The 25811-nt window shown below is 34.9% G+C and overlaps 1 protein-coding gene across 1 annotated transcript in view; it reads left to right on the forward strand.

Moving 5' to 3' along the window:
• The window catches only part of LOC108770164 (homeobox protein aristaless), a 145824-nt gene that overhangs the window by 113201 nt on the left and 6812 nt on the right, over window positions 1-25811 (forward strand). Inside the window, exons 2-3 of the mRNA XM_018521557.1 lie at window positions 2895-3282; window positions 18869-18914. Of these exons, the coding sequence (XP_018377059.1) occupies window positions 2895-3282; window positions 18869-18914 (434 nt within the window). The remainder of the gene's footprint in view (window positions 1-2894; window positions 3283-18868; window positions 18915-25811) is intronic.

Genomic DNA, 25811 nt, shown 5'->3' on the forward strand with positions numbered 1-25811 from the left:
AAATTAATATTAATTGTTTAATGACTGTATATTTAATCTTTTATCCTAGCAATTATTAATATTTTCATTCATGTGTTAGCCAATAGTTACTTTGTAATCCGGCTTCAAAACCACTGGTTGACGGATATTTATTGCCAACGATTCCGTTACAAGTTTACAAGCAATATCGAACGCCGTTACACGATGGCGAGATTGCGATCATGCCAAGGTGCGGGCTCGTAGAAATCATTAATTCCTACGAGGTGAAGTCGCGGTGAAAGGAGTGATACCTCTGCCGCACGCGCGCGTATGTCAACATTTACATCTAAAATTTATTTATTTTAACTCGCCTCTTTTTGATACACATATGTGATAATAAATCATACGTACATCCTTGTATTTTCTATCTCGTCATATCGCCTTATTTAAAATTGATATTCATTAGTTTTAATATTATATTAAGTAGACATGTGTATCGTTACTACAGAAAATTAATTAACTCAGCTTTTATAAAATAAGGGAGAACCTGATTTATCGCTGATAAAAAATTTCAATTTCGATACGTGTAAGATTATTTAATACATGTAAGATTATTTAAAATCATTAGGTATAGCTATAAATTCTTTTTATTAATAATAGAGTTGTATCATTTCTATTTGAGAAGAAACTTTTACGCATCCTTTTTCAATGCAATGACTTTATTTAAATTGTTTACACTATACGCAATCATGTAATGTGACGGATGACATTGATATCGAGTGAATAACAATTTTTACCGCAAAAGCGTATCACGTCTCACGACTCTGCGCGAGATACTTATTCTTTTTCTAATGATTTTCTTAATCGTCGCAACGTGCGACGATTAACCGCGACAGGTTTGTGAGATGCAGGAAGAAGGCATGCGATTAAAAGAGTTGTGTTTGAAAATGAACAAGGACTCGAGAGAAGCGTATCGTTTTGTTCAATTTATAATCTACGCAATACGTATTTCTTTCATTTTTTTTTTAAAGGGTAACATGCACATAATTTACATCACATGATTTTTTTAGCATTCACAAAGACATTCTCGAGACAAATATGGTTTACACGCAGATTTATTTCGGATGTACTATTTAAATTATTCCAATGTAATGCAATCTATTTTTTGTACAGTTAGATCATTTTTACTCTTTGCATTAAAATATTCTATTCTCATTGTTGAAAAAAATCTTGTTACGCAAGAAGTACTTTTATTTATAAATGTATTAATATTTTTTAATGTACACGATATACCTTTTTTAACCTCATTAAAAAGTTTTCATTACGCAAAAAAATTTTTATCAGATTAAATTTAATTGCAATACGATTTGCGAATTGAAATAGCTGATTAAAATAATTAATATACAGATACTTTTATAATTATTAAAAAATACGAGTAATACTTGTGAAAAATGTATTTTCTTGATGTGACCACAATTAACCGATTGTATCACGTGATACATCTCTCTTACATTGATTATGAAGAAGATACTCGGCACGCCAGAACGAAATCATTCAAAGCTGGTTTTTATTTAGAGACGTAAAACTTTTTACGAACTAACAGCCGTGTTAAAGGTTAGCCTAATTATACAGCGGTAAATCTTTCCACGAAGACGGAAATTTGAAGCGTGGAAATTCCAAATCCCGAGATAGTTTATAGTTTATGGCCGGCGCATCGAGTAGGTCGTCGTTTAAATCCATTCGTAGCGGAAACTAGACCGCAACGATTTCCCTGGCCATTCGTGGAATCTGATCGTTGCTGATAATACGTTGTGGTCGCCGCTTCACGTGACAACTGATGAATCGTTTCACACTACGTTCGCATTTCAGTCGCGAGCAGATGGCCTTAACGAGAGCATTATAGCTTTATCCTACTCATCCTAAGGTATCAATCGATTTATCAATGATGTACACATATATCCCGGTTTTCTATAAATTTTTACCTTACAGACTCTTAGGCCTGGTTTTTCATTATCTGGTTAAGTTGTGATTAAGTTTAATCTGATAATGTAAAAATTATATTTTTCTATCTATATTTAATCATTAAACTGATATTCTCTTTTGTAATGAATAACTCAAAGTTACCATTATAAAATCACTAAACTAGTTTAGTAGTTTAGTTTTTCTAGCTATGATTACTAGTTTAGTGATTTTGTAATGGTAAAGTGATTAATCATAGCTAGAAAAGCTAAATTTTTACATTATCAAGTGAAATTACGTTTACACCACAAGTTAATTAGATAATGAAAAACTAGATTTTAGACTATATTTTAAACAATTGTTGTGATATTGGAGTATTATAACATTTATAATTATATGTATACAAAGTCAAAGATTTAAAACATGTGTAAATGTATGAATTAACAGATGTAATTTCAACAAAATCTGTAAAATTCTTCATATGTACGATAATTATAATTTTACAGAACTTTAATGATTGAAAATCTTATTTCCAATCTTATTATTATTTAATGGTATTGTTTTTATTTTTATTTCTGCAATCATCCGAAAGCATTTAAAATTACCTATTTTGCACACATAAATAGTCTACTGCGTTTTTTTTTTTTTATAAAACAGACGAATCGCGATGATTGTCAGGGTGGGTGTAAAAATTATAGACTAAAGAGATTGAAATCCTAATATGATTTATAAAAAATTATAATCTGAGTTATATTACCATTTGATAAATCTTATAAATAATAGCCTGAAATTTTATTCATGAAGTAAATTTACCAAAATTTACCAAAATTTTTATGCCGGACTTCGTGATTCGAGCAGTTTATACAATACCCGAATTGTGGTGTCCATAATTATATGTATTATATTTGTGTTAGTATAAATGACAAAATTATACCTATGTTATTGTTCGAGAGTAACGTAATTATTTGTCTATGCAGATCATTCGTCGCGAGGAGGCAGCGAGCAGGCCGTCCCGCAGACGAGTCCTGCGAGCAGCACGAGCAACTCGAGCCAGGTGACTCAGGTGAGCCAGCAGGTGAGCCAGCAGTCTCACCCGCAGTCTCACCAGCAATCGGCGCCGGCGTCAACGACGACGACGACAACATCTCAGTCCACTCAAATGGGTATCTCTACCGAGGAGGTAAGGCCCGAGGAAGAGGGCACCCACCCGAGAGCGGCGCCGACCAGCCCCGAAAGCGAAGCGGAGGCCGACGACTTTGCGCCCAAGAGAAAGCAACGTCGTTACAGAACGACCTTTACTAGCTTTCAGTTGGAAGAGCTTGAAAAGGCCTTCTCCAGGACGCATTATCCGGATGTGTTTACGAGGTGAGTCGAGTGACCATCAAGCAATGTTCTAATAATCTCGAGCTTTATCTCAACTCAAATTGCCGGGGCGAGTTCATTTAGATGGAATTTTATTTGGAATTGAAAAGTTGGTATGCGAAGGACTATAGACGTCATGATTTTAAAAAATCAAAATTTCTCCTAAATTAAACACATAGGTAACACTACAAATATCAGTCTTATATATAGATATACAATTTTGCTAAAGTATTTAAAAATTTAGCTAGATATAGATCTGAACATAATTTTATTGAGTCATCAAAATAATATCATGTAAAATACTTAAGCATTAATGATAATGTTAAAAAGTTTTGACATTCTAGAAACCCGTTTTAGCGTTCTACATAATTATTTTGATGGTGCAAACAAAATATTTTCAAATTTATATTTAACTTTTTAGATACTTTAATAAAATCGTTCTTTCCTTGTATCTATGATATATAGTCACAATTAAAACACACCAAATAAATAGTGACACAGAATAACATAAAATAATTCTCTATGTGAGAATAAAAAAATATTTTAAAACTTTTTTATTATATACGTTTAGCATCAAAAATATATATATACTCGCTGTGGAATATTAATAGATGGTAACTAATCTAGTATTAAATTAGTAATCACTTAAAACTAAAGCTCTACTTAAAAGTGCTGAGCCTTTCGATCTCAAATTAGTTTTTATTTTATTGTTTCATGAATACCCTAAATAATGTAACGAAAAATGTGTTTTTATTATAATTATTTTTATATTTGTTTTTATTAAAATTATTTATATGTGAATGTCATTACTATATATACAAGAAATGCGCGAAATTAGAAAATGTGAAGCTAATGAATCTTATATTATGCAGTTATTCTTATAATGTTTCACAAGAGCATTTGAACAAAGATCAATTATTACAAAGCTATTTAGAGTTGCGATCTGTCTTTCGAAGACAACCCTAGACGACTAAGAGGTTAAGGTATATTCGTATCTAGTCGCATTTATCAGGCTTTAGAGTTCATGTTCGGAAGAGTAACAGGATTTAGATACATATAGACCGATTATCGGCTACCACCCAAATATTTTGTTGTCTGGCTCCTGTGCACTCTCCTGGCTATCGCTGATAACTCGCTATTTACCAAAATTCTTTTTCAAAAAATGGTCTCCGCCGTAAGATATTTACGATGGGTGCACAGGTAGTCCTTGAGCATGGTTATAAAAGAAATCTGGTTATCCTAAGTGTATAACTACCTGAGATAGTCTCGAAATAGTGATGACTGGGTGACGGCTGGAGACATCGAGTAGGTATACAGGCATATCGTGTTTTAAAAAGGTATGCTTAATGCGTGTTAACCTTAAATACACTAAAATCTTAAATGGAAAATAATCAAAAGTCTTAAAAAAAAATAATCTTAGTGTCTAGACTCCAGCTTAGGCTCCAGGAATGACTAACCTAACCTAACCTTCAGTTGGTAGCAGTCTGGAGCAAAAAAACGATTACTTGTCGGGTGCAACAATCGATAAGATTAATACATGTAAATAATATCTTTACATTGATATTAATATATTCACAATTTAATAACTGGCGTAAGGCTCCAATAGCCCACTCATCATTAGAGTTTCTGTATTGAAATTAATTGAGCCGTTCTTATTCTATTGTATTATTTTAATACATAGCTTTTACTATAATTATCATAATTTTTTATCACGTATTTGTGTCTCTAATAAATTTTATTTGGAGACTAAAGAATTTGGGAAATATCAAATTAATATTAAGAATATAAAATAATATTTATTTTACTTAATATATATATATATATAATATGAAACGTTCATTTAAATTTATCTGTTCTAGCTAACGTTTTTCTAGTTCTATACATTCAAAATAATTCCGACATAAGTATATATACTTTATAGCGCGTATTTTAGAAAAAGGACGAAATTAAAGTTAACTCGAAAACTCTTGAAAACAAAACCTTTCGAAACGCTTTTAAACGTAGTTTTGAATAATGATGTCTGTTTCCTTCTTTAATCTGAATCCACGGTAGATTCTAAAATAAATCACCTATCCATCCGTGCAAGTCTGCTAAATCCGCGAGTGTAAATTCGTGGAACGATACATCGATCATCGGGCCTTCCTGCAGCCAGACTGACGATCCTCATGCAAATTCCCATCCGTAGACGCGGAACGACGGTTTTGCATTATTAAGTCCCCTGCACACCCGGGTCCAGTTACATACGTACAGTATATCGCGCCGCCATTGGGCTGCGGCGCAATCTATCTGGGTAGCTTTTTCTTTCTTCTTGTTCTTTTTTTACTGCCTTCCTCCGCGCCGTGGAACACCCGGTAGGTAACTAATAGCGGTGTAATCGCTCGTAATAGGTCCGGTCCTGCGGCCACGGTATGGGTTCTCGTAATTAACGAAGATGGTAGGGAGTATGCAGAGAGAGGTGAAGCAGGTAGAGTGTCCGTGGTGTACGGTCAGGACTGGAGATGTATTCGCGAGTATGGCGAGACAAGCTACACATTCATGCACGCGTGAAACTGCGACAAAGATAGCCTTAACGAGCAAAATACAAATTCCCTTCGTTTATCTAGCAAAATTAGAACCGAACCTCTCAGAAGAGGAGAACAAGGCGATTCCGAACGAGTTTTCCGTGTAACGAAAAAAATATTTTTAGAATAGATTTTTAGAAGAAAGTTAATTGAAAATTTCTAATCTGTGCGATGAACAATATTGTGAAAAATACATTAAAAGATACTTGTTAATCTTTGTAGCTATGATTTAAAAATTAGTGTGTCGATTTCTAGGAAATTAATTTCAATTATACGGAAAAATTAATAAATAAGAAAAGTACAGACAACTTTTGATTTTGGATTTAAAAGAGGCGAGAATTATTATTTTGTTGTTCGTTATAATAGTGAAATGGACTTGTATTTAAAAGCAATAAAGCATTTAAAAGCAATAAAGTTTCGTAATTTAATAGCGTTGCGAGTACTGACACCTGTCGGATTTTCAATCACCCAGGGTATTATTTTCGTAATAAACATGTACTTCCTTATAAAGCCGACACCTATTTATTTATAGTCATAAAAGTTCCTTTTCTTCTTAAGAAAACAACCGGTAATTGGCTTGATTGGTTTCTAATAACATTCGTCGCCCGTATTAATTTATTCCTTGTCCACTTATACGGGCTTCCTGCCTACGGAAAATTGCTCGACGTTTTCTGCTCTTTCGTAGGATAAATTGATCCCCCGTTTCTTCCGCTATTTCGCCGTGTGGTAGTATTAATTTCGCGCTAATTGGATTTTATGGTCGCTTAGTTTTATTGACTAGCCTGACGAGAACGAGAGGCAGAGAGGAAGGAAGAGAGAAAGAGAAGAGAGTAAAGTCGTGGAACACGACGCATATTCATTAAGCGTGCCTTTACATATAAGGGCAGACATGCGATTGGGACCTATCGAAATATATGTATATCGATGAGATCCTGAAGAAGATGCTAGTGCGGCCTTAACTTCCTGGACGTCGCGAATGAAAATTCATTCGCCAATAAAAGACACGTGTTCCCGCACGGCGGACCGTGTACATCGAATTGGATATCGATAAACATTTCTCTTATATTCATCGACCAGCAAATCGGTCCGAGAGTAGTCGAGCGAGCTCTCTTTTTGGGTCCTTCGTGACTTTTGTAGACATTCTTTCACCCATAAGTGGAATGTTTTTTTTTACATTTTCGTATTTTTACTTATTTATTTATCATTTCTTTTTACATTGAAAAAAATGCATGTAATTTTACATAGAAATTATCTATAACCGGAAAATTACCTAAATATGATTGGAAATTTACAATTTCCAGTAAATTTCCAATCATATTTATGTAATTTAAGTAATTTTCCAGTCATAAATTACATGCATTTTTTTCAGTGTACTATTTCATTAATAAAAATTCTTCTTCTTTTTGTAAATTAATCTCTTCTCTCCTAATAATTTTTTTATTAATTACAATTTTTGTTTCTATTCGTATTTTTACTTGTTTGTTTTCAATTTTTCCATTCCTCTACTTTTTCGTTACCGAAAGGGCTTCTTGAGGGCAATTTTGTCCGCCATACTGACAAAGATTAGACGGAGATAGCCCCGAACAAGCTGTTGACGACAGGACAACATTTTGTGGAATGCCGTTTCGAAATGCGATAACAGATAAGTACGGGCTTTTTGCGAGAGCCGCGAATATAAGGTCCGAGAGTGGCATTTGCGAGGGAGCGCGCGGATTACCAGATTCGTCCTGTTTATATAGCACTTAAAGCCGGCTTGCCACGTAGGCTCGCGAGAGAGCGTGGCCACTTGCCTTTACGGGCTCTTAAGATCTAATTTAGATTGGAGTGTTGCGGCTCGGGCCCATACTGCTACCGACGACGGCGACGGACTAATCGTTCGACCGTGAGCGGTCCCGACCAGTCCAGATCTGTCCGTGTTGGTTTTAATTTTTTATCCCGGTTGTAAACTCCGGGAGAAAGAAGGAGAGAGAAACGAAGCGCGGTTAAAGTGATGAAACCTTGTCGTCTTTTCAAATATCCAGCTACTTATTTTCTCTCTAGTGAACGACATAGCTAATTAATAACCTCATAAATGTTAACACGTATGGCGTGTTTAAACGCGATTACTTCCAACGTAGCATTCAGTCAGGTTTTTTTTTTATACCAACTTCGATGTGATTGACAAAATTTAATCAGCGCTTCGCCTTGCTATTCGATTTTTTAAATATGCGTTCTATAATTATGGTTAGAAATCGGTATGTTAAAGAAAAGCCAAATTGTATTGCAGTATAATTACTTAAACCTATTTTTGGAATGTCGAGGGGGGATACCTTAACTAATTATATAACAAAACTCTTTGATGATTTTCCATTTCTTAATTACTCCGACTAGCCGGGCGCCGTTTCGTCCCGCATTCGCTTCGAAAACCTGACTCGGCGGAATATCGCGCGCGGCCACCCCCGTCGTGCGCGTTCTCAATCTATCCGTCCGGTGGATCCATAAAATTTATCGTCCGTTCGCGTCGCGTTTCGAGGGATCCACCTGTTCAAAGGGCCCCGCGCGACGCGCTTCTCGGTAAATCATTCCGAAGGATGCCTTTATATCCGCGGGGTGGGCCGGTGGTGAGTTTAATAAGGATGATTGTTTCCAGTGATCCATGGAACGGAACCAGTTCCACGGAGCGGTCTCTTCTTCTCTTCTCCTCTCCCCCTTCTTCTTTCCACCGCGATTCTAGTCCTCCTCTGGCCCCTCTGACTCTCCGCTGCGTCCAGGACCCAGTCAACTCCTCCTGTCATTAATCGACCGACGACGAGTCATGCTCCCGATTAGAAACGCCGCCGACCCGTTATTCGTTTCTCAACAAATAAGATTAGTGCCTTCCGGAGTTAATTAGTGGACGATGTTACCTCGTCCCCACGGAAGTGGCATGAATCTCCGTCACCGTTAAATGACATAAAGTCCATATAAGCCTTCTTTTCATTGTTTTCAGTCGGTCATTGCTTCATTACGAAAGAGTAAATTAATAACATGGGGTGAGCCACGGATAAAAATTTATACAAGAAATTTATATTATACATTGAAAGCTAATAATAAAAAATTTCTTTTCGTTAAAATATTCGTAAAAGTTTTTTTCTTTTATTTACAGATAATATTTTGTTATTCCTTTTGAGATAATATATTAATAAAGAGATAAAATTTGTAAAAGAATATATTAAGTAACTACAGATATTGCTTTAATACAAATTTGCTGTTTATGATTTATTACATCTTATTATTTCGAATTTTAATTGCTTCATACTTTAATTCTCAGAATGGTATTATATAAAATAAGATTTACGATATATCAAAGTAAGAAGTCAAAGCTTCCAAAAATATTCTTAAAATATAATAAATGTTAAAAAAATCTCTTTTTTTTTATGAAACAATGAACAGAAGATATTTCTATTGTACGATCTATGAACTGTGTGCATTCTAAGCATTTTATTGCTGTCAACGATTCGAGTCTATGCTCTCCTGCCTGTTCGGATTCCGTTCGGAGCGACGAAAAAGATTGTTAGACTGTCTCGGGATCGTCCCTCCTCGTTCCTTCTCGACGACGCGACGGGCTGCTGCATGGCCGAGCAGGACGAAGGGCTTCGTCTCGCGAAGTGCGAAGGAGATCGAAGAGTACAGGTTTACCGGGGTCCATCCCTCATCCGATTGGCGGTAGTGTGGCCAATCAGTAATTGGCTCTCCACGCCGTACGCGTATTAAGCGCGCATTACGCACGCATTACGCAGCCGGCTACCGGCTTCTCTCTTTCGCCTCGCTCCTCACAAAGGTAGCGGTCACGGCAGGTATGCGCGCACGGCCGCGGATCCCCTGCTCGAGAATAATGCGAGCGGCAAAAGCCGCTTGTCACCCCTCGTCAGTGCGAATTACTTGTCCGGCCGGCGCGATTCGTTATTAAACATTATCGATACCGCGCATAAGGAGGCGTCTTTCTCGATGACGTATAAGGAAGGCGAGAAGCTTCGGGCGTCGCTTATTATACCGAGGCTCGAATTTCGTCGACGAATTTTCTTATCCTCTCTTTTTTACGTCACGTTACTGATAACGATCGTGTGTGCATAAACTCTGTTCACGATATTTCAATCGTAGGAATGTGTATTTTATTCAACATCTTCTTGTCATTTTATGTCATCTCGATTATTTTTTAAATTCAATTTTTTATTCTTTGCAATATTCCATGTTATTCTTTTTTTTTTTCCCCTGAGAATGTATATGATTGTTATCAAAAATTTGCTTAGTTTGCTTTAATTGTATCTATCAAATATACTTTCTTTATATTTAGTATTGTTAATGTATCTTTTACTTATTCTTTATCTATCTATATAGTATTAATATGTCGGCGTATTTTATTTTATTCGTATAAATTATGTATGTTAGCCACATGTCTAATTACAATGTGAAAACTTTTATAATAAATATTTACTAGAATGTTGATAGTAATCAACACTAATTAAAGACAAAGACGTGGCTAATTTTTGTTTCATGATATCAATCACATGCTGATATCGCTACTACTTTGTAAATATAATTAACAAGTCTTTTGTTAGACCTTAAATTTATCAGAAAGTACATCGACTTACGCAAATACAAATTATGTAGAGATAATTATAATACGTGATTTATGTCAAGATAAATAGCAAATTCCAAGACTTGTTTATTCAACGCAACCGTTACAATGCACATGGACTGTAACGTGTTACACATTTGTTTGTGTGCTTAGATATTTATATATATATAACTCGACACTAGCTCTTAAAAGTTACACGCAGTAAATAAATTGACTATGTGTGCGTGTGTGTGTGCATGATTTTGCTTTTATTCTCTTTCGAGATGTTCTATAGAAGTTAACAATCTTGGAATATAAAAATTATATAAAAGACTGCGACCTAATTTAATGACCCAAAATGTTTTTACAACCAATAATTTTTAAAAATACTTTAAAAAGTACGAGTATTGATAAAATTATATATAGTGTGACCTAACTTATAAATTAAGTTTAAGCAATTACCATTAATTTCAGAGAATCATTTAATATTTTATTCGTCGTGTTACGAAAGAAATATTTTACGCGAAATTTAAATTGGAATGAAACGTATCGCCTAAGGTGACTAAAAAATATTTCATCATTCAGACTGTTCCGGATGTGCCATGGCAAAACAATGACATCTTGTCATTAATAATAACTTAATGACAGCAGAATAATACCCAGTAACTCGCCATTAATCTGGAGAGAAGATAGAAGTAAAACCCCGGAACTCAACTTGGGCCTAACTCCCGGAAAAAAAAACTGTGTATAAGGCCTGCAGGCCGATTGGCGATCACGAGAAACGATTGCTTAGTATAAAACGAGAATAATGAAAAAGGAAGAAAAAGGACAATAATGCCGTGGCTTCCTCTCGAATACATTTCTACGAATCGATTAATCGCATAGCAAATTGTGCCCACAATTATTTATAGTCATTAATAATAGCCACATAGATGTGATTATACCAAAAATGCCTTTGGTACTTTTTAATTCTTTTGAATTGATCATGTTATATTCGCGATATGAAAGATTGTCTAATAGTTAAATTACCATTAAAAAAAAAATAAGACTAAAATAGAACTGCAGGTTTTTATTACCAACTCTGTGCAAAATTCTGCGAATTCAGATTTCTGTAAATTCAATGCTTTCGTGCCGCGCGTGTTAAACAATAATAATTGTGATTGCGCCACGAGTGAGACAATCACGGCCGCCACGTCGCGGTAACTGGCGGCTGCTCCGACCTCCGGGGTTAATTAGATAATGTAATTGTGCGGTAATTACTCAAATTACTCGCGCGCCAAGCCTCTTGCTCATACCAGCAATGTCATTCACGCACCCGCGCGCATTCTCTGCCTCTCCTGTCTCGTTCACTCTTTTCCCCGGCGATCTGTCTCTTTTCTCGCCATCTCAATTCGATTCTCGTATTTTCTCGTAACGATAATGTAATCATCTCCGTAATACTCAAGATAGGTATTTGAGATGCGAATCGTACGCTGCGGTCACCACAGCACGTGGATCGAACGAGAAAGAATCGATTTTCAATTGCATGGAAGCGAGAATTACACGGTAATTTATTGGTACGAGATCGAATTATATAATATTATATAATAACAAAAGAAGAGAGAATAATTTATTTACGGGTATTAGAAAGTTAATAAAGATAAATAATACTATAAATTGTACGCAGTATATTACCTTGGACGATAAATATTTCTTTTTTTTTTTTTTCAATTAAAAGCAACTTCTCTCTCTAATATTACAGAACAAAAAAAAATTTATGGACTATACGTCGATTCTTTTTTTAAATAAAATTTTAAATAATGTGTTTTCCACAAAAGAAAATTAATTAACCTTCACACGCATTAAACGTGTGATTGCGAGTCGTGATTAATCACTATCATTTCGTCATCGAATTAAATTCCAAGCGCATTAAATCCAAATGTTGACGCAAACGATGCGAATAAATAAGCGCGCAAACACGATTAAACGTAAGTTAAGTAAATTATCTTCCTTCGTCCGTGACTTCTGACGAAGCGCGGTTGCAACGAAGGACTTCTCGCGCCGAGGCAGGAGCAAATAAGAACGGCAGGATGCCGCGGCGGGAGTAGCAAAGGAAGAGAAGGCAGAGGCAGAGAAAGAAAGGGGAAGGGAGAGTGAGAAGGAAAACTAGACGAAGAAGATGACGAAGAAACTTGCCTTTAATCCACTTAGCGGCCTCTTTTGATGCCGGCCGTGGGTTCGCGCTATACTACCGTGCGGTTGCGAAATGGCAAATCCATTCGCGCCTCGCAGTCCGATTACTATATGACTTCGCAATGTTGCGCAGGACAGGACAGGAAGGACTTCCTTTCAGCGACGGCAATCGATTCTGAGAATGTATTTTGCTGCGGATTATTTGCGCGAGGCAATTTGTTCGCCAAATCTGTGAAAGTCGATCTCTCTCTCTCTCTCTCTCGCTCGAAGCTCGAAGAACTCGCGTACGTAATACACCGCGGAATCGTACAACCGGATACCAAAAGAATCCGCGATTATTATCGTGTTGATGCAATTAATCGGCGATTAGTCATGTTCTATTTTTCAACGCGTGTGAACGTAGCGGCTATACGTTAATTATAGATCAGGTGTGTTCCGTAATGAGAAAGAAACGTGTTTTCTGTCATACGTGTAATGTCTTACGTGTATAATATATAGCAGGATATATTAATTCTTTTCTTCCCGATGTCATTTTAGCTATACATGTCTACCTTGTTTTCTGTAAACAGTAATCAATAATATACTAATCAGTAATAATAATAGATTACAATTTAAATTTGTATCATTTCTACGATTCTGACAAATATGAGATTATAATTTCTCTTGATAAAAAATGTCAAGACTAATAAGCTCTGAGTTTGAAAATTGAGAATTGAAAATGTACAACGCAAGATCTCGTTAGCTTCATCTAATAAGTGCCTTTTACATTGGTGGAATTTACGGATTAATCACAAAGGAATTTCAGATTGAATACTAGGACACGTAACGGAAACTTTGCTGATCTTTGCACGAGGTTTTCATCATGGTCTCATATTTCCCATTAAGTCGCGAATGCGCGACTAATCTTTTGCGTACGTGCCCGTCAGAAGTCCGACTTTTCCGAAGAGCTCGCGCATTTCCCATGGCAAGGACACACCGTGGACGAGGGAGTTAGGAGAGGGACACGTAATAATAATGATACGCGAATCGAGGGTAACTGAGAGTCTCGGTGAACGGCGGGTGTAATTAGGGACGCCCGTCTAACCGCGAAATTTCGTGATCTTATTAAATCCAGAAGGACGTTGGCGAGCGCGCCTCGAGAGAGAGAAAGAGAGAGAGAGAGAAAAAGGGAAAGGCTAAATTATTATTACTCGCAGGCCCCAAGGTGCCTGAGCCTCGTCCGCCTCTTCGACAGTGTGCGTTTTGTCCGCGCTCGCGCACCCGTGCGTGTAATGCACATATCTATAAAGATTATATCGTGCTCGAGTGGCCAGAAGTGACGCAAAGATTACGAGACAGATAAAAACATTTGAATCGTTAGGTGGAACAGCGATATAAACCACTTTCCTCATCCTCGAAGGCACAATAGAAGTTTACGAAAGCGTCGAATATAAAATCTCCAACTGTTCTATTGTACTACTTTTCTTTATGATTCTACATTTTATACTTCACTGGAAAAAATAAAATTTTATGTCACTTAAAATATAGCCGTACAGGAAATTTCTGACGTTATCAAGTATCTAATTTGTGACTAGTATACCAGAATATATGCTATAGTCTTGATTCATTCGTATTTGTGAGTTATACAGACAATCAGATGTAACGGACAGAGAGAGAGAGAGAGAGGGAGGGAGAGAGAAATCACGTACTACGCGTAATTTTATCGTTCACGGCGTAAGCCTGTTTTTCGTGAGAAGCAGCTGATAGGTGCGCGCTTTCATACTCGGCGTTTCATTGAAAACGAAGCCGAGCCGCCTGGTAGCAGGTACGAATTACCGTCTGCAACTATGTTCACCAGAGTAGTCATTAGCGCACGACAACGGGTAATCAGAGAGTACTGCAACAGTATACGAACTCGCGTCTTCTAGTTACGTTTCCTCCATAAGTCGGTACGCGGGCCATCAAAAATGATTTGACGACGTGAATACGCTTTGCAATTACCGGTCGATACGCGATATACGATGAGGATCGTTTTGGATGATTAATCAATGGATAAATTGTTCCATTATTTTGGTAATGATTACCTTCTCATCGAATAAACTTTTGATAAACTCAATTTGGCGAATTAAATTCTAAGGAAGTTGCTAATTCTCTTCACTGTTATATTTATAACGTTAAACTATATCCAATTTCTAATTATTTCTGTAGCCATCATTGCTCCTAATCTATTATTCAATAGGTCTGTTTTTAGTTGAATTTCTTGTGCACTTTCAATTTCTTGTTTATCCAAAAAAAAAGATATTTTCTCTTTTTTTTCTCCTGCGTGGAGAGAAAAGTAAAAAAGATGAACCGTGCAAAAAATTTAGCTAAAAAAGAACAGGCTTAGTATATCGTTAATTTTACTAACATAATCAAGTTAAATAATTTGATTTAAGAAAATGTATTAAACTTGACTCAAATTTAGTTTATCATTTACTATAATGTAATTGCATATATGTTAATATGAATATTGTTTACCTATAATCACAGAAATAAACTGATTTACATTTTGACGCACATAGAAGCTAAAAATAACAAACTATTATTTAACTCAAGAAATGGATTATTATTATTATTCTTTTAAGATTTAACAGTGTCCAGTGAAACTCGTGGCACCAATGATTTAATTTTCCAAAACTTTTTAAATATTAGACTGTATACTTTTATTAGATATAACTATCTTTATTATCACAAAACGCTTTACAAAAATTTGCGATTTATTTAGCAACGGTGCAACTAAACTCAATTTGAATACAACAAAATTAAAGTCCGAAACGATAATTATTAATTATTAGATATAAACTATTTTCTTGTGGTTAATAGTTGTAAAATGACACAGTTTTTACAGTAAAAATATTAATATAAAATGAAAAACACACGCGCGATTTAGATTGAAAAGATTTTTCTCGTACGAGGGATCAATCGGAAGAACGGAAGGATTTCGGCTCGGATGCAACGATCAGATTGAGGGAGCATCCGAGCGAACGATGATAAAATTGACGCGACGTGAATCGGACGAATCCGTGGACCACGGCCACAATCTTCGGACTCGTCCTGAAATCCCTGTAATTTCGGAAGCTACCGTCTGAAGGCTGAAATGCACCTAAACACGAGATCCAAGACGATCGGACGCAAGAGCTTCTGTGCACGGCATAATCACGGAGATTTCCTCGCGATTTCGTGGAACATCTGGGCAATTTGCCTGCAAGATGAGAGACGCCCGGCGGGGTGTCTCACTGACCGATTCATTCTTTCCTTCTTCTTTCTTTTTCTACCCGCCGCCGGATATACTCGATTGCACGATCGCCGCCATTCGGTTCCTTTAACGCAACAACGGCGAAAATCGCTAATATTTCCGGAATGAATGAATTCTCAACGTGCGAGATGAATTATCGACACCCGTCATGATTCACGCCTGCCTCATAATGATTCCTTCGCGCCTTCGGTTCGCCTCGTTCTCAGTTGAAAAAAATTGAGAATGCATTCGCATAATTTCCGGTGAAATCATGCAAGCGGCGATTTATACGGGTTATTATCTTTACTGGAAACATCCTGCGAGAGCAATCGCCTAACCAATGTAAATCAACCGAAAGGAATTTAATTATTAAAGTCGATGACTATTAATTTCCTCTGTTTCTTCGAACGTAGTTGTACTACTTTTCTTACAATCTAATCTACACTCTTAACGAATGTATTATAATTATGGGGTACATTTGTGACATACGCATCCTTTGGAGCAAAAACAGAAAGTCTTCGTTATTTTATACTTACGTACAGTATAACGCTTCGTAATTCCTAATGCATGTTCAGGCACTCGTAATAAATAGCTATATTATCATGATTTTAGATTATAGCATCTATAAATAATATTTTCTACACACAGAAAAGTACTTGCTGTATACAAATAATAATACTTTGAAATACTTGTTTCAAGTATTTCAAAAGTTCATATAAGATAAATGTACCATGTTGTTAGACATGAACCAATTGTTTCACAAAGTGATGAAAATATTACAAATATTAAACTTTTAATAATATGTATAACTCTAACTAAATTCAATTTAAATTTTAAATTAAATTTTTATAAATAAATTTATCTAGAGTCGTACATACCATTAAAAGCTTAATATTTAAAATTTTATATCACTTTATCCAACGAATTGGGTTATGTTCATTAACTGTCCATTAATATAACTAGACGTTTACCTTATATCCATCATAAATCTATCATAAATTCATCACAAGCATCTTTATTCAAGATATATTCTGACTCGTAGTGAGCTTAATACTTCATGCAATCATGATTATTAAATTAAAACAAATTCAATTTGCTTATATAGAAAGTCGCTTCTTCGAACAATTTTTATAATAATTTTCAAAGAAAATAAACTCTTGTTTTGAATACGTAATAATAAGTTTTTCGACTTAGCTCGACCAGCAGAAAGGCGGATTTTGAGCGGCTCGTAAAAATGTACCTTTACTCGTTAAAAATTTAGCTGTAGCTTGACATGTGGAAATTCCACACATGTCATATTCACATGTGTGGAGTCCTTCACCATTCCACATACAGATCGCCGCCCCTGATCTCTGGCATAGCAGTCTCGTGTACTGCCTGCTACGTCACGCTCGCACTTAAATAATGAGTAATATGTCAATGTTATTATCAAGAAAATATTCTTTGGTAAAAATAATCGTTACAATTAAAAGAAAGAAAGAAAGTAAATTGAGTAATTTACTTTTCTTAACGATAGAATTATTATTTTTTAATGTGTTTCTCTCTTAATCAGATATCTTCGGCGTTCTCTTAATCGGTAACTTCGTGCGGTTCGGATTTCTAGACAACAGGGCGAGGGGAGACGATTTTATGCGAAACAAGCGCCCATATGTGCTTGCAGAAAAGTGTCACGTAATATACGTGAGACGCAGAGACTATTCGTGTTATATGCGCCCGCGAGCGAAGGATGCGAAATTCAATCGAGCGGAAAGGAAACGACTGGTACAGCGTATGACATGATCGACGTTATGTAAAATATCACGAGCTAATAATTATTCGTCATTACCGCTGCGTTGGACCGGTCAATTAGTTACGGATAATCGTATTCGTAATACGCCGTTGAGGAGCGCAGTCACCTATATAAAATGAGATTCTATCTGCTTGCCGATGCCAAGACGGCGCGGTCGCCACGGATTCTGATCGTCTCGTAATAGATATTAATAGCTCTCGTCACAACAGCTCGTGCAAGTAGCAATCCAACGGAAAATCACACATAATGCCGCGAGATACATAATGCAATTAATCCCCATCGTGCGTCGTTATGTCGGCTAATCTGCTTCGGATGCAAAACTAATTAAGATAATGAACGCGCGCGTTTTTACGAGACAGACTGACTATTTCGTAGAACGGTTTCTGCGATTTTCTCACGGATATGATACGAGGTCATATTGTAACCGCTATTCCTCAACGCTATTAAAAGACAACTAAATGATTTTTTTTGTTGAATTACGCGTTTCTAAGTATAATAATAAATCGCGTATTCAAGGGAGATAATAATTACAGTTGCAATTATGTGCATTTATTTACTTCGTTAACTGCCCAAACGTTTAGATATGCATTTGATTACGTAAAGTAAGAAAAAAAGAGTAACAAAAGGATGTGTCATTCACATTAAAATATTGCGAAGTTTACGTTTAACTTCTTGAGAGCGTATGAAATAATAATTCAGTACAAAGTAACAGACTATTATTCAGAGAAATAATGACGACAATAAAGCAATTAAACAATTAAAGATAATTTTTTATGTAAAGTTATTATCTCTAAGAAGATTAACGATGTCCATCTAATATACAATAATAAATAACATAATGAGAACTTTTTTAAGATAGAACGTGAATGAGTTCAAGTCGAATTGTTACATCCATCCATTATGAAACAACGCAATGATTCTTCAATAAAATAATTAATTTTTATACAATTATTAAAGAGATAATTGCATATATATAATATATTGTGTACGTATATATCATATTCAGAAAATCATTGAAATTAGCAAATATTACAATCTTATTACCGCTTATAGTATAGATACTGTTGGGGACTCGTTGGATAATAATTTCTGAACTGACGCCGAAGCTCACACTCCGTTAACTCGAGTTTATCGCAATAACAGAATCGGATAACTCGCACGCGCAAATAGGCCCGCAGCTACATGCGGCCTTGGTTCCTTTTTCTTGTGTTAATGATTACCTTCCTTTTTGTTTTTAGGGAGGAGCTCGCCATGAAGATCGGCCTGACGGAGGCACGGATACAGGTCAGTGGAATCTCTTAACGTTGTTTTGCGTAAAACGAAATATTAAATAAGGTGGCATAGATAAATTATAGGACTCATTTCTGATACAGTTATTAAATGCAAGTAGTAAAATTTATCTCTCAATATATGTAATATATAATGAGACACTTTTTTTTCTTTGCAAGCTTTAATTTTTTCAATTAATTTTTCAAACGCATGACATAAGAATCTATTTCATACAGAATAATTAAAAAGTAATTAAAAATAAAAGCGTATTATAAGTTTATTCGAACTTAAAAAGTGTTAAGGTCTATTAAATCGTACATTTAAATGAACGGATAAATAAATGACTGATGCTCTTTAAATAAAAATAATAGCGTGTCAAATTAAAATCGATTAGTTATCTCTAATTATATATATATTGACACATTATGGCATAACTTTGAAATCATTTGAATAATAAGCAGCTGCGCGCGTCAAAGTTTGTCTGTTTGGAAAAATGAGGCAATAATTGGCGGTAATAATGTGGTTAGGCGTCTTCTTTGGCGCGAAAGCGAAAATATCGCACGTCTCTTGCGCAACAACAATTATCCCGTATCCTCTGACATTTCGTTTGGATAATAATTTTGAAGCCCGCGAGCGCGCGCGAAGAATTACTTAAGAATTATTTAAGTTCTCCACGCGGTCACGTATCCCCACCTGTAATTTGCCTACCCGTATGGCGAAATGCGATACCCTTCGAGCAAGATATACAAATCGCCGATCATGAGTCTTTAATTATTTACTCAACCCTTTTCAAAGTGCCCGTTATTACTAAAAAATTATTGGACACGCGATTGTCTATTGGAACATTTAAACGATTACTGCGCTCATTGTTATTGAAAAATTTCTGATCTTCAACTTAATTATCCATCGGAATATTTATGAAACATTTATATCACGGAAAAAATTATGTACGTATGTATATATACTATTTATAGCAAAAGTATAATCTGATGTTATTATGTATATCAATAATCTAATTCTAAACATTGACGTCAGTAAATATTAAATATTTATAATCAGCATAATTATTCATTAATTATTAAATTTATAAAAAGGAGAACTCGTCAGCAACAATGTTATTGCATGAAATGAATTACGATAGATATCTATCAATAGTATATATCGAATGCAAGAGATTACCTTCTTGATACTCGATATTATTATATTTGAATAATATTGTAAGTTGATCATTAAAGACATTCGTAATTAATCAATGCTAGAAACACGGATATCATCCGTTATTAAACTTTAATAATATTCTTTCTTATGTTTGAACGGTAATCATGAGATCCGAATACATTTGAATATTTAAATACTTAACATTAAATTATTGAACACTTCTTATTCATTTTTATTACATCTGATTAATGCTTCGTTCTATAAGACATTTTAATGTTTTATTTTTTTTTTTGCATACGTATAATTATTATCATTACATATGAAAACTCGAGAGCTGTATAAAAAGATGAAACATTGCAGTAAATGTCATACAGAATACAATCAATGTATGTAAATAAATTTATAAGTTTATGATGTAATCTTTCAAAATAACTAGAAAAATTAATGTGAATTTTGCAACTCTTCTTTAATAAATTGATCATATAATAATAGCTTGTTATGTCAGATTGAAATATATTACACGTTACTGTTTGGAATATTATGAAATGCATACAACATTCAGAGCTCGTCCCACAGTCTTCGAAGAAATATCATCCGAAATTCAACACTGAATGAAAAGTGTCTGACGTTAATTGGAATTCTGGTTGAAGATAGACAAATCAGAATTTTCTGGTTGAATCTATTATAATTCTAGTTACGCGATAATCAAAATTCTGATTGATGTAATCAGAATTTTCTATTTTATTCATTTTCAACCAGAAATTTTTCTCAGTGTAATATTCAATAAAATGTATTTAACGAATCAATTTAACATAAAAAATGTTTAAATCTATCAAGTAATCTACAATTTCAATATCATGTTAGACATTCATTAGTGATAATATAAAATTTGATTTACGCATTCAATTTTTCTATTTTTCGTAGATATAACTTGCATTACATGTTTATTCAAAAGGGCGTACGGATACACGTTTTCTGCGTGACGACGATGACTTCTTACCGAGGAGAGCGTGTCCCTGTGCCATCGTTGCGTGAACAGCTGGCTAATTTGCTCAATTAGTTTAATTTATTCTCAGTACTTACTTACTTACTCTTTTTTCCCTTCCTCCCCCCCTACCGCCTTAAGCCCACGCGTATTTTTTTCTCGCTTCGTCCTTTCACTCTCCATCCCTTGTTAGCTCCGGGCACGCATACTCGCGCGCCCCTATGCGATCTTCTTGTTATTTCCCCCGCGCATCGCGAGAGCACAATGTCTTTAACGTTAACCCAGCACTTTTCATTATACTTGCAAATCCGTCACCGCGTCCACCACAAATCGCCGATTTATCCGACGGCCAGGAATTATCCGCGACGATGCGCACGCGATGAGAACCACTGCTTGCTCCGTCCAAGGAATGACACGCCTGCCGTAACTCCGCGCGGTGCCGTTAATAATTTTCAGGAATCTCTGAACCCCTGTACAGAGAGAGAGAGAGAGAGAGACCTTGCACCATCCTCGCTCGACCGCGGCGAGATGACCGGCTCCACGAAGCTGCATCCCTTTTCAATCGCGATAGGTGTCAATTGCCCTCGCGGCCGTAATGGAGCAGAATTATGCGTGTTGGTTTACAAAAACGTTTCGGGGAATTAGATGCACTTATTCAATCGCGGTGTCTTTAACCCTTTAACACGTAGCTGCCTCATAAGAGATATGACATTGAATAATTTTGAAGTCAATATTAAATGTTTGTTATTCACGTTTCAAATTCATCTTTTGTTAATTACTTCCGTTCTAAACTTAACATTTACCTATTTTATTATCTCTTTATATTTCAATTGATGCACTAGGACAAGTCTGGCTGTATTAATTGCAATTCTGATTGAAATTGGACAAGAATTTTCTGATCGAATCTATTATAATTCCAGTTGAGAGAACCAAAATTTTGATTGATATAATCAGAATCTTCCGGTCATTTTTCAACCACAAATTTTTCAGTGTGATATTAAATAATCGCGTAATTAAACTTTTTCGTGTTTTTGTCGAAGGATAATAATACAACCGATAAATTCGTTAAATAATTTATTGACGGATATTATAAACCCATTCATAAATTGTATGAGGAACGATTTAAGCGAACGCTACAAATTTCTCTCGCCTTAACGCGCGAAAATTAGATTGTCGGGCGATTCAGTCGCCGCTTGTCCATCAGCCGTCATTAATATGCATGACAAATACACCGTCGTGGAGAATGAGGTGCGATTTTTTTCGACGCCCGAAACTTCGCCTGTACGCATCAACGTACAAAAATTAGGATACATTACCTATCATCGGCGATCATTAATAATTCATGAAACACGCAGTATCGTTTGAGGATAAAATGCCTTCTTATCGCAGAAACTTTAAAGACATTGATTCGTATTTATAAGGTGCATTATGTAGTGTAAAACGTACCATAACATTAAAGAAAAATAAGTCATAAATAAAAACTGCGAAAAATATTGAATCCAGAATCAGAATCGATAAGGAGAGAGGAATTCTAATAACTTAATTAATTATTTAATATCAGCTAGGTAAACATGAAACAGAAACAATTTAAAAACTATTAAAGTACTGCTCGTAAAAGACACACTTTAATTACATAAAAGGATAAATTAGATTAAAGAATAATATCTAACCGGATAGCTGTGGATTACCGCTAACTTAATCACGTTGCGGATTCACCAGAAATAGAAATGTGCAGCGCCGCGTTTTATCAGCATTTTAACCAAGCGTGCTAATTTAAAATAAAACCTGCTTCATGTATTTTTTATCGTGAATCGTTTGTTATTAGATTTAAAAAATGCTTCGTTCCACGTTCATTTGAAAATTAAATACTCGTTTGTGTACGTGGAAATATATTTCTGCGACACACACATCCATCTGAGAAACGCTAATTCTCGAGCAAATAAATTTTCAACTTTCAATTTGATTATCAATCGAACGTACGAGTTTTGTGCACAACTCATTGAATAATGAATCGTTCCTTCCCGCAGGCTCGTTTGCCGACGAAACCTGTCGTTCGCATGAATAACAGATTGCTATTAGGCAAAGTGATTATCAGTTGTTGCAACGTCGGCTATTAATTATTTTTACGATCTCCCCGAGTGTGACGAGATAATCGACAAGTCGCGAACTTCTGCTACGAGCGAGAAAATACTTGCGCAAGCAAAACTGGAATTGCGGATAAAAATATCACGCGTTCCGTTCGACATCTGTCTTTTGAGATGTACACGCGAGACGTCACACTTCTCCGAATCGATTTCGCGGTAAATTCGGTGGCCAGCAAACGAAGGAAATAAACCTGTTTGTCACGTATGTTTATATTCGCAAGCTAATTCTTTTTACCTTTGAATCTTTTCTTTTGTTTCCCTTTTCTCTTTTTTTCCGTCGAAATTGTTGGAAATTTTAGAAATAATGTATGCATTTCGTGTATTTTATATATATATCTATATATAATATTAAATCTATTTTACATATGTTTATTTTTAAGATTTTGGAAATATTTAAATTTAAAATCAAACGAATTTGCTTTAAAATTTGCTACGATAAATCAAGATCACGTTTATTCTTTTATGTACGTATTTGCATAGATTAAATAATAACCGAACATTAAAATTACGTTATTATAACCCGGTGTGCAATTATTGTAGAATTGTCGGCAATATTATGTATATATATGATAAAATAATTATTGGACGTCACGTTGCGTCTTTGTTTTTTCTTATTTATCTGATATGCTTTTTCGGTTTTTAATTTTCATACATTAGAGATATTCTTCTATTTATAGGGATACATATTTTATTTATAGGATTACATATTATATATTTTGACAGATCCGCGTAATTTCATATTGAACTAAAAGATAATTAATTGGTACTCACCGATACGAAGCGCAGCAGCGGAGTTGTAACGTAATTACGTTGTAGGTACTGTAAAATAAAAATACCAATAGTCCAATTATAATAACGGTTAAAATAATTAATATATCCTAAAGTAATTATATTACACATTTTTTCGGCTTTTTCAAAACACTTAATAAAACAATGATATATAATTCCCGAATATAACAGTATATATATAAATGAATTACTTCATAATTGCTCCGTTGTCACCCAATGCCTCCTAGGCCTCCTTCTCTCAAAACTTTTTCGTTGCGAACACGTACATACACAAAATCACTCACTGAAAACGATTGTGTACGATACTTTGTAAAATATTCCACACGCGACGCGCAATATCCAAAATATTAGTAAGAAATAAACAACGACTTTCCGTTACTTGAATCATTTGAGCCAATGACCCGCGTGTCATTATATAAATTAGCAAAAAAAACGTATAAATTTCAAACAATTTTAAAATCAAAATCCAAAATACGATGTGAGATGTATATACAGTCATCAACTAAAAGGTTGCAACACTTTTTCCGGTGGTTTCGGAATGAAACCTGAATGTTAAAAAATAAAATTAAAATCTTATATGTAACTACGCAAGATGTTCAAAATAACAAAAAGGCGCTTAAATACTCGTATGTTGGTACTGATAATTATGGCATAAAACGGCCTAGCTTCAATCGGCTTCCCTCGGAATTTGTAGTTTATATATTCCAGAAGTCAACAAAACATAATCGTATGCAGTCTATGATTCCGTGAGCTTCATCTCAAATTTACAATAAAATGGCCCATTGAAATTTAAAATAATAACATTAAATTCCTCCTTTATATTCTAATTGCAATTGCTGATTATTCGAAGTCAAAAATAATTAAAAATATATAAATTAAGTTCAGAAAGTAATATTATAACGCAGAGATATGAAACGGATCTTGACATTGTCGAACACTGAGATGTAATGACGGAAACGTCTGTATTTTGATATTGCTTATAATAATATTGTTACTCAAATGTTATCCTGAGTTGGTTCTTAGCTCTATATTGTTTAATTTAATAAAATATCTGCTTTTATCATCTTTTTGCAAAATGATTATCTCTATGAATGATCATTTTAATCATATAGAAGTTAATTGATTACGTGGATGATCGATCAAGGGATACAGACCGTGGAGAACTATTTGCGCCGCTACCTGCTCACTCAAGTGACTGCGTCACAAGGAATGATAAGGCGGCGATTTCTGCGCAACAAAAAATACCAAGGTCACGTGTCAGCTTTGAATTGTTACTCGAAATATACACCGAGAAAAAGATTTTAAAATTTATTCGTGAGAGAGAAATATATTTATTTCAAAGTGTGATATGATATTTAAAAGTATCAGACAAGGCTCCGCAGTAATTTTTTGGTCTTTTTTACGAATATGTTCACATTTCTTGTAATGCTTACATAGAGTTATTCGAATATTTCAGCTCACTTCGAGCCATATATATTTATTTCACTGAAATAAATCTTTATATAAATACGGCAAAATAAAATTTTATTCCTAGCAAATAATCTATTTTACTTTTTACAATTAATGAAATATATTATATAGAAATGTATATACAGCGAGTACAAAAAGTATTTGTACAGAGAAAATATTTTTTAAAAAAACTTTATTTTTAAAAAGTAAATATTATCCAGCGAGAAATAAGTCACCGAATTGATGTCGAATCGAAATAAATTCGATGATTTTAATACCAATTTTACGTCGATTCGACGTTTAATTGACGATAATTTCTTGTTGGATAATTAACAATTTATTCAAAAAGAATAAAATAGACTGTATGTTTCTTAAAATTATATATAC

The sequence above is a fragment of the Trachymyrmex cornetzi genome, unplaced genomic scaffold (genome assembly GCF_001594075.2).
Source record: "Trachymyrmex cornetzi isolate Tcor2-1 unplaced genomic scaffold, Tcor1.1 scaffold99, whole genome shotgun sequence".
In the NCBI taxonomy this organism is placed as follows: Eukaryota; Metazoa; Arthropoda; class Insecta; order Hymenoptera; family Formicidae; genus Trachymyrmex; species Trachymyrmex cornetzi.